The sequence below is a fragment of the Eleutherodactylus coqui genome, chromosome 5 (genome assembly GCF_035609145.1).
Source record: "Eleutherodactylus coqui strain aEleCoq1 chromosome 5, aEleCoq1.hap1, whole genome shotgun sequence".
In the NCBI taxonomy this organism is placed as follows: Eukaryota; Metazoa; Chordata; class Amphibia; order Anura; family Eleutherodactylidae; genus Eleutherodactylus; species Eleutherodactylus coqui.
This window is the reverse complement of record NC_089841.1, coordinates 45,236,192-45,255,270: the sequence shown is the minus strand read 5'-3', so window position 1 is coordinate 45,255,270 and position 19,079 is coordinate 45,236,192. Positions and strand designations below refer to the sequence as shown.

Genomic DNA, 19,079 nt, shown 5'->3' with positions numbered 1-19,079 from the left:
ACATGTGTGATTTGATTTTTTACCAAGTAAAGGGAGACAAGTGTTTTTATAATTTTTTAAATAAATTTTTTTTTTTTTGTCCCTTTAGGGGCCTTCCACAGAGACCCATCAGGACCCCCTGATCACATTCCGGGGGTCCGATGGTGACAGCCCTTTACATGCTGCAGTGACAGCCCTTTACATGCTGCAGTCACATAGACTGCAGCATGTAAAGGGTTAACACAGCACAGATCGGAGGTTTTCTCTGATCCCTGCTGTAAGAGCTGGTACCTAGCTGTCCTCTGACAGCCAAGCACCAAGCTCTTCCTGCCACAGAGACCATCGGCTTGCTTCTGACAAGCCGATGGTCTCTATGGCAACCTGTAAACAAAGCAGGAGATTGCCGGCATATCGGCAATATCTTCTGCTGGTTTTTCAAAGCCCTTGCTTTGTTCTCTGTGGGACTGTGCAGGCAGAGCACAATGTCACAGCTTGTGGCATTGTGCTCTGCAGCTCCCATAGTGATACATAGCCCGGAAATCTTCCGGGCTATGTCACTATGAGCAGTGGAGCTCGTCCCGGAAAATTTCCGGGCGTGCCACTCAAGGGGTTAAAGGGCTGTCCGGTGTCTAATCTTTTTGTAAAGTGGGAGAAAGCTGTAGAATGAAAAAAAAAAAAAACCCACCCCAAAAAAAACCTATACTCCCCCTCCCATAGCAACTCCAGTACCCCTGGTCTCTACTCGCTTCCAGGCAGTGTGATCATGTGCTATCGAAACAAGTGACCGCGGTGGCCAATCATTAACCTCAGCAATATCAACGCCAAATTGAGGGACTAGCTACAGCGATCATGTTCTTAGACAGCACATGACTGACTGCTGAGAGAGCCAAAGAGGTCATTGGAGTCTCTTATTTTACAGCATTTGCCCACTTTAGGGAAAAAAAATAAACTTAAGACCACTGATCACTTTAGAGGGCGTTTCCAGCTCTACACTACTGATGAACTATCCTTGGGTGGGTCATCAATAGTTGATCTCACTTGGGAGTATAAACGGACCCAGAAGCAAATAAGCTCCATACACATTGCAATGGCACAGGTTGGTATATTCAACGGCGGCTGTGTCTGCATTACCAACCCGAGCCACTGCAATGTGGACAGAGCTGTCCTGCTCCATAAACCCTGGCAGTCACTATGATGGTCGGGATCCTGAGCAGTGAACCCCCTCCAATCAATTATTGATGACCTTATCCTGTAGAGGTGGACAACCGCTTTAACAAATCCTCCTACCTTTCATGTCTTTGGACTCTGTTGGGGTCCTGTGCGTATCGAGACAGCAGCACATGTATACATTCCAGCAGATGCAAAGGTTTCTTTACTCTAGTCCAAAATGGGTCCTGAAAAAACAAAGCACAATAGCTATTAGATACAAGTGTAGAAAATACTACAGAATCGCCGAAACCCAAGTGAAAGTCAGCCGGAGAGAAGTGGTGACAGGGAACCAAAGAATGGGTCAGGGCACCCTTACACGGGGCAGCTATCACTCAGAATGAATGTCAGATGGTGCTTTTACGACTGACTTCACACCGGATGACTTCTCATTAACTAGCAACTTGGTATTACTGTAGTTTTATTTTAGGTGGCCCGAAACTAAAATCACTGGCAAGCGAATTATCGCTCGTCACCTTGTGGCGATTATTCGGTCAATCGTTGTCCCGCGTAAAGGTAGCTTAATATACTGTAATCTGTTTATGAAAGGCTGAGCCATTCCGAATACACGATATGCTTCTAAAGCTGCCCATCAAGCAACACCAACACCCGGCAGATAAAATTGTGCGCTTAGAGAGTTAGGGTCCGCTTCAGAATCCGGCAGTCGTCCCAGTGATCAACGCTCCTGTACATTACTAAATGTGAAGCAGATTCGGAGATCATTCCTGCCGCCCGCCTCCATTCACAGTAAACAGGCAGTCGTTCATAGATGAATGACTACCTGTTCACACAGACCGATCGTCGTCTGATTTTTATGGCTGCAGAGACTGAACGACAAACTAATAATCGTCCTTCAGTTGCTGCTGCCATTTACACTGAACGATTATTGTTCAGATTCCCGCGATCCAGTGAGAATCTGGCGAGGATCGGTCCGTGTAAAAGGGCCCTTAAACTACAGCCAGACCGCCATGACGCTGGCTAATCCCTCAGGATTCAAAAAGACCAAATATTGAAATTCAACATCCCCGATGTTTCTTTATGCCAACATCATTTGTTTGCAGACAGTTGGCCTGCTCCCATACACAGAGAGTCATCCAGCCCTCCTGTTACCGATGGGTTCGGGCAACTAGACACTAATGCGTATGGGGGACTTAAAGGCTAGTTAACACCAACTCCTGCAGTCTATGTCCAGGGGACACACATCCTTTCCTGCTTATCGTCTTGAACACGAGGAAGGGATCTACTAGATTCTTACCCTTTCTTTAAACAGGTGATCGTATACTTCAAGCAACTTGGGAATTGACACATCGATTTCTTCCATGGTCTGCGATACAAACCCCACGTCCCAGTTTAGGTTGCAGACTTGTTTTTCCAAATACTTCACTAAAAACTCTAAAAACAAGGAAACAAACAGAAATGTAGAACATACAGATCCTTAAAGCTGATGGCAATAGCAGCGTCTCATAGGCAACATTGAAGACTACTATATACACAGTACTGAAGTACTACAATATATAGTAGAGATAAAGTGATTGCAAGTTCAAGTCCTCCGTGGGGACAAAAAAAAAGTAGAAAAATGTTTAAATAAAATTTAGAAATATATATATGAATGAATGCAATTAAAAAAAAACACATTTTCTATTGAAAAAAACAAAACAACAACCACCACCTTTTTTGGTAAGGGAACGTACAAACTCAGCCTGAAACTTTGAGTCTGATGTGCTGACTTTTTAGGGTGACAGCACAGAAATGGGGAGCCAGGTAAAGATAAAAAATACCTCCTCAGACTATCAGGTAGCTGCCATAAGTAACTTAATTTATGGTCCTCATAGCCGGGGACAGGTTCCCTTTAAGATCCAGAAGTAAGCCAAGGAGCTTGTGCATTCACCGTATACCAAGACCACCAAGGACAGAACATGATTATAGCCAAGGTCAAGCCAATTTAAAGGCTATGGACACCTTTAGGGACAAATTTTCTTCACGTAAACGCATGTATTTTGGGCTGACAAGCATTTTTACAGTAAGGCCTCATTAAAAATGTTGCAGTTTTCTGCAGATTCTGCATATAGAAACTGCACCAAGTCTGACTAGGAGATCCGTCAAGGAGGCTGAACTGACACTTTGGTTTCCAGTAGAGATGAGCGAGCGTACTCGGAAAAGCACTACTCGCTCGAGTAATTTGCTTTATCCGAGTATCGCTGTGCTCGGGCCTGAAGATTCGGGTGCCGCTGTGGCTGACAGGTGAGTCGCAGCGTAGAGCGGGCGGGAGAGAGGGAGAGAAAGATCTCACCTCCGTTCCTCCCCGCTCTCCCCTGCAGCTCCCCGCTCCGTGCCGGCACCCGAATATTCAGGGACGAGCACAGCGATACTCGGATAAAGCAAATTACTCGAGCGAGTAGTGCTTTTCCGAGTACGCTCGCTCATCTCTAGTTTCCACCCATTATCTACTCTCCCTTTATCAGCTAATGTATGACCACAACAAAGATACTTCTACAGTGCATTATAAACCAGGAGTTCACAATAGGCGGCTCTTACCAAGAGGGAAGTACCGCGGCGTGCTGGCGTAGATCCTGCCAAGCGAGGTCAGCTTCAGATTTAATACCTGCATCTGCTCGGCAGGGGTCATTCCGATGCTGTCATTTAATTCTGCGGATACAACATAGATAAACGTAATGCCACAAACCACATGTCCAGCGGGAGAAGCAGACCTCTAAACTGCCGTTACATAACCCAAAGTTTTTGCTCACTTGAATCCAATATCTACATACAGACACTGGAATATAATGTTACCTACATAGCATGTAGTTGTTCTAAAAAGTATTTCTGAGACAACCCAAGTTGTCACCTTTTGAGACGTTTAAGGCTGAATGCACACGTGGTAGAAATCCGGCAGATTTACAGGCAGAGTTGCACTCCCAGTGAATTACAATACAAGGCGTGTGATATTAACAGATCTCATCCGCATGCTACATTAATTTTTCCACACTTAAAAAGGGGTTGTAGCAAAATTAGAAGTCATCATGCTGATCGATGGGGGATCTCACTGCCGAGGTTCCCACCGATCTCGAATTTGAGAGTCCTTCGTCCAGACTGGCCCACTTCAGTGTCACGGCACCCCAACAGGGAGGAGGAGACTAAATGGAGCGCTGGCCACACAAGCGCACCATTCAATTTCAAATAGGACTGCTGAGATCCCCTAGTGGCATCCGCTGAGGTATTTCCATCAGCCCCCCAGAGTGCAGACCGTGTATGCTTGTCCAGCACTCCCCTCATGCTGACGTCACTGCGGGATAAGAAATGACTCCCACAGTGACAGGCAGAAAGGGGGACACGAGCCTCGGTGGTGAGATCCCTACAGATCAGCAAGTTATCCCCGATCCACAGAATAGGGAATAACTTGTAATTTTGGCCCAATCCCTTTAAAGGGTGGTCCAGTGAGACACAGTCCACACCCAGACCTGTGATGTCAGAAACTCTACTTTCTAGATTCATAGATCAGCAGCGGATTTCTGCTGCGGTTTTAGAGGCAGAATCAACGTGGATTCGCAGTGTGAACATACTCTCATATTGCTGACTGGTAGGGTTCGCCTGGGTGGGATCTTCACTGATCCCAGATTGATGACCTTTCAGAAGATCAGGCTATCGAGGTTTTTCCTGTAAACCCCATTTAAGGCTGCGCTCACACTTGCGGGTATTTTTCCACTGCGGATAAACCCATTGCAAAATGTGTGTGTGTGTGTGTGTGTGTGTGTGTGTGTGTGTGTGTGTGTGTGTGTGTGTGTGTATGCGTGTATGCGTGTGTGCATGCTGCAGCGGATTCACAGCAGATTTCACCTCCATTGAAGGGAATGAAAATGCATGACAAATCCGCAACATAAATGCTTCTGATTTCCAAACCCCTGCCACATGTATTGTACCGTAATTTGCTACAGATCGGAAGCAGATCAGGCCGTTTGATCTCACCTTAATGCTAAAGGTCTCTTCATAGACTTTTTACAGAATGCAGCTAAGTGATCAGGCGATCGCCTTGGCTGCCGCTCCCAGCATTACTGACAAGCTGTGGCGGCTGCAGATGTAATATAACATGGAGGTCATCTAGTTGAGCACAGCGACGTATTACGATATAATACAAGGATGTGACATATAGCCCTACAGAGCGGCTCTCCATTCTGGCTCAGGTGGGAACCCCTCTATAGGACAGGGGGCATCTTCAACAAACATCCCCCATAATATAAGTGACAAAATCTACCTCTTTCTATAATTTCTTCCCATAGACTCTGCACCAAGATGGGGTCGGAATGACCAGCGCAGTGAATGATTGCGAGCTTGCACTCCGAAAGCTTGAAGGGGTCCGCAAAATCTCCATATAACTGAAAAGAAATTGTATATGGTTTAGTATTTACTCCTTATTGCTGCAGATTCTGTACAGGATTTACACTGTGTGGGTCCTGTACAGAACTTGTTTACAACATGGTGCTATAGACTTTGGCCATAAACAGGCGACCTACCCTGGTAGCATCCATTAATTGTGAATCGAGCATCGCTATGGCGTTCTGCGCCGACGGCTGATGGGAGTATCTTCTGATTAACGTCCCCTGTATCTGCAGCTGTATTCTAGCCACCTGGGGACAAACAGAAGGGGTTAAAGCAAAACTCACACGAAGGAAACAAGTAAAAAGTTAGAGTTGCTACGCAAAAACAAATATCAAAAAATAAAAAATGTGATTGAGAGCACATACGGACGTAGCAATCATTAACATGACCGACCTGGTAATGATTGCTACAATGCTGCATAACAAGTGATAACTAACCATGTAGCTGTCTGAGGCAGTGTTTTTGGCGGGATGAGTTCTATTTTTCAATGCTACTATGTAACGTACCATATAATGCACTGAAAAACATTTTAAAAATTCTAAGGAGTGCAATGAAACAAAATGAACTTTATTTTTCAGTTGATCTTGTATGAAGGCTCGTTTTTTGGAGAAAGTCTTGTAATTTCTAATGGTACCATTTTGAACTTCATATCACTGATTGCTTATTACATTTTTTTTCTTGGCAACAGGGTGATGAATGAGTGGAACAGGTTACCACGGGAGGTGGCGAGTTCTCCTTCAATGAAAGTGGTCAAGCAAAGGCTGGACAAATATCTGTCCGAGATGATTTACGGAATCCTGCACAGAGCAGGGGGTTGGACCCGCTGACCCTGGAGGTCCCTTCCAACTCTACCATACTATGATTCTATGACAAGGAGACTAAAAAGAAAACAAAAACAAAGCTCAATTCTGGTGTTGTGTATAATTTTAAGTTTTCAATTTACGGAATGGTGTTTGAAGTTTTGATCTTTTTTGTTTTACTTTAAAAACACGGAAAAAGTTACCTTTTGTTTTCCCTTAAAAAAAAATAAAAATAAAAAATTTTTCAACAATTTTTCCATTTTTTTTGTTCCCACAGGAAACTGGAACTTGCGATTCTTTGATTGCTCATAGATTGTAATGCAATACCTTAATATTGCATTATACTGTTTTCTGACAGGCAATCTAAAAGGAGGACCCAAAAGTGGACACAATTACTTTTCGGGGCATAGTGTGGGGGAGGGGAATGCATTAGCAGCTTATGGGGACACAAAAGGGGTCACTATTACTTTTTGGGACAATATGAGTTTGGGGGGGGTGTTAATAATGTCAGCACTACTACTTTCTGGGGCACAAAGGCGACAATAATAATGTCTGGAAACCATTGCTTTAGTTTTAGACTACAGTCACTTATGTGATGCAACATTACAGCCTTATGTGTAGGATGTAAACCAGGTTTACGATTCCCTAATTTCTCTAGTTCCACTGGGAAGTGTTAGCTTGTATTAACGTTCCCTTATATAACACCATGTGCGCCTTTGTTAGAGGTTATAGAAAGGTTTCCTTAGTGAGCATTTATCACCATAAATACGAGTATGTAGTGTGACCCCTGGTGGGGAGAATATGTTGGTTCCTCTATTATTCCCCTCCGGGGTTACTTGAGGCTGTACAGGGGCAGCGAAGACCCCTACAGTCTGCGAGTAGTAAGTGTGTGCGAGATAACATGATATAAAAGTTCCATAATCCCCTGGAGTCAAGAGTTGGTACAGGGAAGAGATGACCGTATGGGTACAGATTTTGGGGTGAAGTCTGCACCAAAATCCCCATCCCCTTTATTTAAATGAGAAACCGACATGGTCTTCACAACACATGTAAACTCCATGTTGTGGCTAAAAGTGCAGACTTGCGGCATACCGGGGGAAGATCTGCGGCTCACCTCAGATCTCTGCTGCCGTTTTAGAGGGGGTATCTGTGCAGAAAAAAATGAGCCATGTGGATTGTGCAGCGTGAACCACCCCGATAGACTGCGGTTTCCCTTCTTGCTTTCACTTGGAAGTTTTCCGTTCCCCTCCCACACACAGGCACAGAAAGGGGAAGTAGAACTTTTCATGCTGCCCCCTGAGCATTGCGTCTGCGTATCACTTTGAAGCTTCGCTATGATAGCAGGGTCTAAGTTTAAACTTTCAATCTGAGTTTCACCATTTAAGAGGACAAGCCTGCGACCCTGCCCCGGGGTGCAAGTATCCAACAAGCAGGACGGCTACAGTACCTCCATCTTCTCTTCGAGCTCATGCAAGAACTCCCCATCGGACAGCGTAGACATGCCGGTGGAGCTTTTGGCACTTAGGATGGCGATGGATAAATACTCAATCCGCTGCTTAAGAGAGATATCCGTGCTGGAAGGGAACGTTACGGAAAAACACATTAGAAGGTTCTCTTACCTATTGTATGATTTCTAAGCAAAAAGGAATTATCAGCAACTGTCTGATACAGATCGCCAGAATCACCAACTTTATGAGTGAAAGCCGTTACATTTCAGAAATTCATTTAGTCTGAATGGCAAATTTATTAGAGACCCCATCTCGTAATGTGTCCAATCTCCTTTGGCCTTCAGAACCGCAGCAATTTGTAGTGGTGTCCATTGACAGGTATCAGAGGCCCCAGGGTGTGCCAAGACCTTCCCCAAACCATTACTCCTTGTTCACCAACGTGACAGGAAGGGGCCAGCGATTCATGCTGCTCGCACCACATTCTGACCTCCCATCAGCACGGGGCAACAGAGATCTGGATCCATCTGATCAGGAGGTGTTTCTCCGCTGCTCAGTGATACAAGTTTTGTGCCCATTTACCCCCTGGAATCTTTGTTTCTCTTAACAGATGACCAGTTCCCGCGCCATTGTGTCTGTTACACCCCATCCGCTACTGAATGGTCAGTAGCGTGTTCAGACATGTCAGTTGGAGCAGCAGCATTGCAGTGGGCTGCTCCTGACTGTGCAGCCCCTGTTGGTTAGAACGATTCCAGACATCCTCCTCTGACCCCTTTCATTTACTAGTTGCTTCTGTCCCCTGGATCCACTTTAGCTGGATCTTGTCATTGATCGTGTCATTCTCTTTATACTCTTCACACCATTACATGTGAGAACCCCACATGTTTGGCAGTGACATCCTGGCCCCGGTTAGTCTAGCACCGATGACCAGGTCTTTTTGGAAGTCGCTCAGATCGCTGGATTTTCTCATCTAATGTAGATTCACAATGAAACTGATCCACTGAAAACTTGTCACGTGATTTTATGCAGCACTTCAGGCTAAAGGCGCCAATTTCTATACAGGGAAGCGCCAATCATGAAGGGACGGGGGCTCCAATAAAGGGGCTATTCAGTGTATGTTGGTTAATTTCTGGTATTGCACTGTCCAGATGTAATGCTTAACATGAGGTTAAGGAATAACATGCCCCCTACCTGTCCATGTCAGCCAGCTCAGCCACCACCCTAGCAGCGCTGCTGAAATTCCTGCTCTTCTCGTAGTACCTCCACAATAAATCCATGCTGCGCACTTTGTTCTGGTCGATCTTAGACATGCGCACAAGATGAGGCTCCAGGAAAGGAGAGTTCAGCTGGGAATACAGTAGATTCCAGTAATGTTAAACCATTTCTATTAGGAGCAATAGGCCTTACAATGTGTGCAGCACCCCATCCTCTCACCTCTAGCAGCTTGTCTGTCAGATCCGCCTGGATGAGCCAATTGAACAATGCTATATTGAAGAGTTCATCTGAAGAGCGCTGGGCCAGCTTGAGCATCTGTTCAAACTAGGACGAAAACAAAAATCATACCCCCGAACCACCATAGCATTATGGCATAGTGATGGCGCAGACAAGAACTGTGCCCCCACCATCACTTGTACAACCGTTATCAAAAGGGAGCAGGCAGACAGGATACCTCCATGACTAAAGGTGCCAATACACATTAATCCAAGATTGATGAAAATGGACAATTTTAACCAAAAATCATCATTTGTCAGGTGAAACTACAATAGCCGATTGTCTCAGCTGATCAGTCACGTGTGAATTTTTCATCCAATAGTCGGATGATCCTTCACCCACAAACAATCTTTCTTTGAAAGAAGGTTCCAAAAGATCCTTCGTCCATCGCCTGGCATCACCGAACATTTATGGCCAGTCTGAAAGATTGAGACACAGCCAAGACGGACTAAATTACGTATGCCTGTGTCTGAGAAACGATCATTCAACCATCAACCTACTTTTATCTAATGAGTAAGATCTGTGGCTGGGGTCCGGAGCATTGTAAAAGATGCTGTCATATTTGCACTGTGCACATAAGAGCTCTAAAGCTGCTGTACACAAGTGCAGTGCCAACTTTGCCGCCATCTTTATGTTGGTGCCATCATTTGTACCAATGATAGAAAAAAGCCTGGAGCTTAAAAGTATTCCCATTTTAGACATTTATGGCACACACACACAGAATGTCAAAGTCTGACAGTTAAGGACTCCATCTTTGGGGCCCACAACTGTGAGGTCCCTTGACCCCATCTTGCCTGATGAGGCTGCTTCAGCCATTTCCATAATCCCAACATCCTCTGCATTCAACTGCAGCCCAAATGCTGGGACCAGAGGCTGCCTCAAAAGGCAAGTCGGGGGGACCTCCGTTCAGAGGTGTCCATCAGGCATCACCCGCCATATCCCGAGGTGCACGATTATTGCAGCGTGCATCTATGTGACGGATCCTATTCAGCCTCATTACAAGTTTGGTACATCATGTGAAATTACTTTCCGATTCAAATGACAGGCACTCTAAATAAATTAACGCTTCAGAAACTGTTGACATACATGAAGTCCGGCCTCTTCGTTGCTAAGCATGTTGGGGTCCGAAGACAACACGGGAGGGCCTGGCTTTTTGGGTACACTGGGAGATTGAGGAGCCGCTTTGCTCTGGTTTACCAGCTCCTGCAGAGTATCCGTGATGCATTTGTAGCAATTTAACCTACAAGTGAGGGGAAAAAAAAAAAAAGAAAAAAGGATAACGACTCCATACGTTGTGTTAACCCCTTGAGGATGAGGATAGGTGTGGCGTTAAGGACATTTTAAAAAAAAGGTTTTCCTCTTTTGCATTCCAATGGTGTTAACTTTTTATTTGCTGTAAGAGGTTTTATGTACAGGTGCCATGTTTGACTCTTCTCAGACAGCTCTGTGTACATGCGCTCCCATTCATTTCTATGGAAGAGGGTGCAACAGAGCTGTGTGAGAGTAACACTGTGTGTACATGCAAACTTCACAGGCACACAGCAGGAACAGAGGTGAGTTTATAGGGCTCAAAGGCGATGACCGGGTTCCTTTAAAAGGGTTGTGTACCAAAATATAAGATAGGAGATAAGTATCCTATTGGTGGAGGCCCTGAAAGATGAATGGAGCTTAGTGTGGCCACCACTCCATTCATTCTAGTACACTTAGGACCCCCATTTCCGTGATTAGTGGGGACCTCAGCATTCAGAACCCAATTGATCAAATAATTACCACCTAACCTATGGATAGAAGATAGTCATTTCATGGGACAACCACTGACTACCATATCTATATGCCAGCATTAAGGAGGATAGTAGATCTTTATGTACAGCTATTAGAAAATATGGTCAGCCCTGGTATCCTTGAATGGATCCTGCGTTTGCCCAAACCAAGTACGACCCTGAATATGTCACAGGGATTACCTGTGACACAATCAAAGGTGGGGATATCTCCCTAGACTCTCTTTATATGTGGTGATCAGTGATGTGTCTCATCTATGCAAAAATACATATGCAATACATAAATCCTATAGATTACATACCGCTCCTGAAATGCCTGTAAGCCTGCAGCGTCCTCTTCTGGCTCGCCATTCTTGTGAAAGTGCAGTCCCAGGCCTTTAGGATCCTTCTTCTCAGCAGCAGTTAGACAGAGTTCTACTACACCCTCATAAAACCGCACTACAAAAAACAATTTTTACATAAAAAGTCATAAAAAAAAATTATTTTGCATTTTTTTCCAACTAACTGATCAGTATATTCATAATATTAGACAGATTAAGAGGCACTGCCGGATCGCACACACATACATTCCTACAGGATCCTTGCTGGGGAATTCAATGCCACCAAGAGTGCAGCAACCCCCTAACAGTCACATTACAATTCGGGAAAAAACTGGAAATTTCACTTTTTTTCTGCAGAAATCAGCTCAGTGCCCTGGCCTGGTGATCAGATGATCAGCGGGGATCCCTGGCAACGGATCCCTACTGATCTATCCTGCAGACACGCCGTCAATAGTTTACAACTAGACAATCATTTTCAAAAGTATCTGGTTGGTGGGAGGAGTCCCGAGAGCCCCCAAATGAATGAAGCGGTGGTCCCATGTGCACTCTACTGCTTCGTTCATTTCAATGAGACTGCTGCAGAAGTCAAGCATATAAACTCAGCTAACTTCTGCAGCCCCATTCAAATGAATGGATTGGTAGTGCACACGCATGACTACCTGCTCCATTCAGCTTAGGACCTTCTGGTTTCTTTATTTTCAGGGATAGTGGGGCCCCAGGAGCCCGAGTCACATTGATCAAGTTATTTTTGTAGGCCAACTCCTTTAAAAGGCCTGGAAACAAAACAAATAGACCCTGAAAACTGGTGAAGACTAGAGCATGATGTATAGGCGTATTGTTGTAGAGATGGGGAGAACCTGCGGCATTGTATGCGGATGACTTGATGCTTTTCCTATCACATCCTGTAACAACGCTTCCCATGCAATGGGCATTATAAATAGGTTTGGTGAGCTTTCTGGCCTGCATATCAATTGGGCAAAGTCTGCCTTGATGGCTCTCTCTCTCTGAAGAGCCCATTGGGCCTTATACAATAATGCTGGCCAGCTGATCCATCCGAGAAGCTGGGTAGGGAATAACCCACTGCCCAGCTCAGAGTCACATCTGGCGCACTACTGTCGCCAGGCTGTGGCCCGTATTGGAGTCACCCTTGGTGCTCTCGGGTAAAATGCTCCCAATACACAAATTGGCTTTACAAACCTGGAGACGGGCAAAAACCACCGGCCAATTCACAGACATTATAGCAGATACACCTCTGTGGCGCAATCCTGGATGCTCAAGTTACGTAATGACCATGGACAGGTGGGTCGGGGCATACAGACTTTAGGAGACCTATATACTTTTAGAACTTTACTGTCATTTGAACAGCTGCAGGCTAAAGGCTGGTTTACACAGGCGGATGATCGTTCAAAGATCACTCAAAGGATAGCTTTGAGCGTTCATTTTGCATAAAAATTAATTGGTATTTAAGTGGTTACTCAGCTACTTAAATACTAATTAAGTGTGCAAATGAAGCCTTCCCTGAATGCAGGCTAATAGCCCAAGGGCTATTATCTGCTCTCAGATCCTTTGTTCTCCACAGGGAAACAATGCTATCAGCACTCTGAAGAATGATTGATAAAAGTGAGGGACGATTTTTATGTTGGACTGAATTTAACGATCAGCCAGCAGTGCCCGAAAAGCAGACGATGGGCGCACATTTACACGCACCGATTATCGTTAAAAAGATCGCTGATTAGCGATTTTTTTAGCGCTCATCGGCTGGTGTAAATGGGCCTTTAGTATGAATTACCTCGATCACACTCTTACAAATTCCTCCAAGTCAGGCATGCACTGCAAACACCAGTTCCAACCCCCGGGTGCTACATTATCCCTTAATAGGCATTTTGAGCTCCAAAGGCCCTCAGGGCCCTATATCTACATTGTATTCCCACCTTATCTCACTCAAAACATCCCAGACAACAACACCTGCCCTGCTAAAATGGAGATCACTCATTCCGACATTAACAGATGATACTTATCAGGATTTGTTGGAATCTCCTTTATTTATTTCACCAGCGGCAACCAATAAAATGGTACAATTCTATATAATACACCAATGTTATCTAACTCCAGTAAAGCTACATAGAATGGGTAGGACTCCATCAACAAATTGCATATGATGTACATGCGTTCGCTCGGACTTTTGGCACATGATATGGGAATGCACGGTCATCCAGAGCTTCTACATGGGTCCTCTCGGAGATCCTAGGAGTCCCAGTTCATACATACCCTGAAATCTGCCTATTTGGGAAACTAAACGAAGAACAATGGCAGCACCATATTAGAATCTTTCTGAGAGAATCATTATTCCTGGCCAGGAAAACAATCGCCAGAAGATGGATGGATCATAAAAATCTGTCACTTTGTGGAGGAAATCTGTTAACTATATAAATTATATAGTTTATAAAAGGGTGAAAGTGCCCTAATAAATTTGAGAATATTTGGGGTCTATGGTGTAACTCCCTCCCTACAATGTACGCTCCACAGATGCTGACTTTATCTATACCGGGACTCCAGCGGATCCCACGCTCAAACACCAGATCTTGACATGTAAGGCTAGACAGGCTGGACTAGATGGACATTGTCTTCATTCAGCCTTACAAACTATGTCACTATCTGTCACATCCAGAACGTTCAGCCCCGATATTGTTTATCTTTCTCCACCTACTGGGTTCCGAGGTTCCAGACCTTTCCACCAGGGGGTATGAGCGATAAAACTGTCATGTGCTGTGAATTGCAATTTTCTGATAATTGTATATGTTAAAACTTCAATAAAACGAGTTAAAAAAATTAAAAGTAATGGTGAAGGCAATACCTTGTCTGTACTGTCCACAAACATTAGCGAGGTCGACTTGTTGACTTATTTTCTGGTATTCTCGTAGAGACTCCCGAAGCATTACCTCTTTATCAAATTTAGTCTGTGCCTGGCGGGAGCGCTGCAAAAGCTCATTTGCCTAAAACATAAAACAAGAAGTTTCACATAAGATGCTGCCTGTTATTATTGAGAAAGTTAAAGGGGTTTTACCTTGGGGGGGGGGGGGGGAGGAGTTAACCCTTATTCACATGATAGCTTGCTTATCGGTGGTGGTCCCGCCCTCTAGGACTACCAGCATTCCAGAGGGTGTTCTTAAATGAACAGAACAGCGATGTGCATGCATGCTGCGGTTTCATGCATTTCAATGAGTCCGCCATGATAGCAAAGTGCTAAAAGCTCTGCCATCTCTGGTGATCCCACTGAAATGAATACAGCGGTGCTGCATGTCCTCAACCACTGCTCCATTCATTCAAGGACACTGTGGACCACTGTTTTAGGGATCTGCAGGGTCAACAATCAGCGAATTATCAGTAACCCGTTTTTCTAGTACAACCCCAATTCTGTTCGTGTAACTCAGGAACAACTCGTACCTTTGAGCAAATGGCATCATCAGGGCTGTAGAAGAGCGGGCAAACTTCCTGCAGACGGGAACTGATTCCATCTACTGACGCGTTGTCATGGATATAATGATTGATCAAGGATGCAACAAGAGCTCCACTCAGCTCCTTGTCTCGGGTCACTAAATCTTTAAAGGTGGTTATTTTCAGTTGCTCCTGCAGTTCCTGGGAATGCAAGTAGAAGAAAGCACACGAGCATAAATACACGATAATTTGCCTTACACATCATGAAAACAATTACAAAACTGCTTCAACATGAGGATGAGGTGGTTTTCCTGTATATTGGAGCAGCACCCACTTAGCTGAAGTCACATGATTTGGGTCAGCATGTCCTATTGTCTTAAAGCTACAGATAGGTGGCAAAGCCAAAAGTGGGCCCCAGTCTACTCCAAGGGCCCACATACACACGGGGTTAGCCCCACCCTGGGTCAATTTGGAATTTAAATTTTTTTCCAAATCTACACAAAAAAGTGGGATATGCAGACAATTCTAACATGTCTGTAGTGCCTCTACTGCCGTGAGGAAACCCCTTTAAGAAAGAACAAACCTTCTGAAGATCAGACACGATGTGGTGTAACTGGTGCTCACAGAGCAGTTTCCATAGAGCTAAGGCTTGGCATGTCTTTCTGACCAAGATGTGGATCCCTTGGAGAGAGGACTTCTCTATTAGCTGGGCTTCAGCTGAAGAACAGAAAGTAGACATTGTGTTACAGTCCTGTAGTGATCGCCCAGCATGTGGCATTACATATGGTATTAAATAGTATATGAAACCCGACACTGGGCGTCATGTCATACAAAGGGACTTCAAATCCATTAATTGCAGCATCCTAAGAGAAGTCCCAAAAGAATGATGGTTGCTTATTGCCTGCATATGTCCCATCAGGCTTGGACTTACTGTGGTACTTCCTCTGCAGTTCTTGCTGGATTTGCTGGGAACTTCCCATCTCGTGTCGGCCGATGCTGACCAATCGCTGCTGAATGTTGACTGGTGTTCCAAAACTACAAAACAAATTTTGGTTTTAATAAAGGTATGGATAGTTCAGAAAATCAGTATAAAAAGATTCGGCAAAAGTAGCCGGGGGAATAAAGGAAACTGTATGTTATTCCTCTTTTTAATAAACCTTGCTGCTTAAAGGTGTTTTCTGGGACTTTGATACTGATGACTAGAGATGAGCGAGCGTACTCGGAAAAGCACTACTCGCTCGAGTAATTTGCTTTATCCGAGTATCGCTGTGCTCGTCCCTGAAGATTCGGGTGCCGCTGCGGCTGACAGGTGAGTCGCAGCGGGGAGCAGGGGAGAGCGGGCGGGAGAGAAGGAGAGAAAGATCTTACCTCCGTTCCTCCCCGCTCTCCCCTGCAGCTCCCCGCTCCGTGCCGGCACCCGAATCTTCAGACCCGAGCACAGCGATACTCGGATAAAGCAAATTACTCGAGCGAGTAGTGCTTTTCCGAGTACGCTCGCTCATCTCTACTGATGACATATCCTCAGAATAAAGGGGGCCACCAGGCGTGTTACCATTGCAAGCAGAGCCAGCGGCTTGGTATAGTAATGCAGGCAGAGCTCCCATTGAATTTAATGAATTACCAACCTCGGCCATTGCAATGTGGACAAAGCAGGCTGCTTACGGCTCTGTCCACAATGACAACTCCCATTAATTGCTAAAACTAGCCAGCTGAAGAACTCACTTGAGCGATGTCGCTTCTCAATAGATGAAGAATGGTCTATAGACTTTCTATTTAGCCCAACTTCAGCTAGTTGGCATTGACCGCGCTCGGATGGGTGCTGCAGCTTGATCTTACTAGTGATCGGTGGGGGTCTCAGCAGTCAGACCTCCAGCGATCAAAACGTTTGACGTGTTCCTATGACATATAAGAGGCCCCCAAAATTCTGATCTCATGGCAGTGGCACTTTAATCCATTTTACGTCCTGACCTTAATTATGCACAAAAGAGATTTTACGTCAAGTACAACTGTCCGTTGCATTGGGGGGGGGGGGGGGGGGGGGGGGGGGGGCACAGCTTAGACCATGGGATGTTCTAGAGCAGAAAGGTAGACCATGCAGTCAGTTGATGGCAGTCTGCAAAACCTTTCAACTGAGAGAAGCATCTGCAGATGCAATAGTGGCACCCAATAGAATTTGGAAAAGGTGTGTAGAGAGGCCCAAGTTGCAACCTTACACACTTGAAGGACAGAAGCACTGCTGCGAGACACCAAAGAAGCACCCACTACTTGAGTGGGATGAGCAGTAATCCATAAGGAAGGCTTCCTGCCCTTGGCATGGTAGGCCTCTGCTGCTGTTGATCTGATCCAGCGAGAAATTACGGCATTGCAAGACGCTGGGCTACGTCTCAGAGCATCATCAATCGTATGAAGGAAGACGTCTTGGAGAGATACATTCTCACAGCTCAAACTGAATCTTATTTATGGAGAGTGCATTTCCTCAGATGAGTGGCCGACACCATCTTAGGGAGAAAGGATAGCACAGGACACAAGACCGCCTAGTCTAGATGGAAGATAGTAAACAGAGGTTTGGCTGACCAGGCCGTTAGCTCAGAGACCCAGCGAATAGACATGATCACCCCCAAAAAGGACACTTCCGAAGACAAAAGAGGAGCCGGAATGCCAACAGTAAAACCCTGTAAGCAGAGAAAACTATGGCATAGCTCCAAGAGATGATCTCTCGGACCCAGGCGTCTGAGACGTGAGTGTTCCAGGTTTCTCTAAAAAGGGGAAAATGTCCTCTCACCCTATGAGGCACGAATCAAAAAAAAAAAAAAAAAAAGGGAAGGGGTGTTAAAGACCGCTTAAGGTGGCATCTGTAGATGAGGATTTAAGCCACAAAGTCTGGCGAGAGGAAAGCGTAGCAGCCAATGCGTGAGCCAGTAGCTTGTCCGATCTAGGGAGGCCGCGACGGAAAAAATAGCACTGATTGGGGAAAGACCTAGGAGAAGCTGACCCCCACCCTCCAAGGAATCTCTGCAAGCCAAGCCATCAGGAACATTTTCTCTCCCTTTCCGTCTTGGACCGTAGAGCTCTGGGACCACAACAGTGCTTGCATGCCTTTGCTCCAATTAAACAATTGACCCGCCACTATAGCTGGTGGGTCAATGTCAAATGGACGTTGACCATGCCACCTTGTCTTCTGAGGGTCAGGCGGACAACAGATTTTTGGCCTCCTCGGTGGGGTAACAGGGAGAGTCCAGTGCCAGCCCTGTATTTCGAGATCCAGGAGAACAGCTGCAGACTGTAATGGAGAGGTCTGCCTCCCAGGACACTAAGCTGAAACGGATTAGCTTAATGACTGCATTAAGGTAATATAAGGGGTACAGCTGGTAGGAGGAACTAGCTTTTTTTCGCTTAGTTTCCACCTCCTAGTGGCAGCAGCTATACCCACGTTTTAAGCTGTGTTCCCCAATGCAACGGACGATAAAAAGAACTTCTGACATTACATCTTACCTGGGATTTCCTAGGGAGCCTGAACCGAACTGAGAGTTCCTATCCATGAACTCCAGTAAACCTTTCAGCTCCTGTAGAACCGACTGCAGGATGTGGGGGGAGATGCTGCTGTCAATCTGAGGAGCACAGAAGATTAAGAAATCAGTTTCCCTTTACCTTTGTTTTGTGCAGAGAGGTTTTATCCTGATGCTGCATCTTGCAGAGGGTTTTTTTTGCCTCCATTGCTAATAAAGAAGTTTTATACTGTAAAATAAAACACGGACAAGATACTCGTCGCTCCCCCAGCGCTCAGCATGATCACGTTACACATGGCATTGGACCGCTGCAGCCTACGCCTGGCCTTAGCGTCTGATCACAGCGGTTACTTGCCATCTATGATGCAATTACACAAGCCGGAAAAGAGGAAGGTGTGGAGCTGATGGATGGGGGGAGAAGTATCTTGCCGTTTCTTAGTTTACAGTGGGATGCAGGTGAAGATCAGTCTCCTGTGTAGAAATTCACAAGAGGCCGATTTCAAAGTGCAAATTTGCTGTTCAGAGACTATTGCGGCCTCTGCAGCGTACAGATAAAAACAACTTGACATTTAATGCAATATGACAACTGAAAGGGGTATTCTAGATGTGAACGGTGTTTGCACCATGTTTATGAACAGCTCGTTATGGGTATAAATATCACAGCCATCACCTTCTTATCCTGCCCTAAGTTTCTGATGTTTACGTGCATTATTATTTTCCAAGATGGTCACCACATCTCTGCTGA

At 45.3% G+C, this 19,079-nt stretch overlaps 1 protein-coding gene across 2 annotated transcripts in view; it reads right to left on the bottom strand.

The window, feature by feature from the left end:
* Positions 1 to 19,079, bottom strand: part of NUP155 (nucleoporin 155) — a 42,766-nt gene that overhangs the window by 1,129 nt on the left and 22,558 nt on the right. For both annotated transcript variants that reach the window (XM_066602412.1, XM_066602414.1), the window contains exons 20-34: positions 18,321 to 18,436; positions 15,760 to 15,863; positions 15,412 to 15,545; positions 14,838 to 15,029; positions 14,248 to 14,386; positions 11,376 to 11,511; positions 10,382 to 10,535; positions 9,239 to 9,343; positions 8,996 to 9,150; positions 7,807 to 7,933; positions 5,694 to 5,807; positions 5,435 to 5,555; positions 3,721 to 3,831; positions 2,441 to 2,577; positions 1,267 to 1,373 (exon numbers count right to left, since the gene is read on the bottom strand). In XM_066602412.1, coding sequence (XP_066458509.1) covers positions 1,267 to 1,373; positions 2,441 to 2,577; positions 3,721 to 3,831; positions 5,435 to 5,555; positions 5,694 to 5,807; positions 7,807 to 7,933; positions 8,996 to 9,150; positions 9,239 to 9,343; positions 10,382 to 10,535; positions 11,376 to 11,511; positions 14,248 to 14,386; positions 14,838 to 15,029; positions 15,412 to 15,545; positions 15,760 to 15,863; positions 18,321 to 18,436 — 1,952 coding nt within the window. The remainder of the gene's footprint in view (positions 1 to 1,266; positions 1,374 to 2,440; positions 2,578 to 3,720; positions 3,832 to 5,434; positions 5,556 to 5,693; positions 5,808 to 7,806; positions 7,934 to 8,995; positions 9,151 to 9,238; positions 9,344 to 10,381; positions 10,536 to 11,375; positions 11,512 to 14,247; positions 14,387 to 14,837; positions 15,030 to 15,411; positions 15,546 to 15,759; positions 15,864 to 18,320; positions 18,437 to 19,079) is intronic.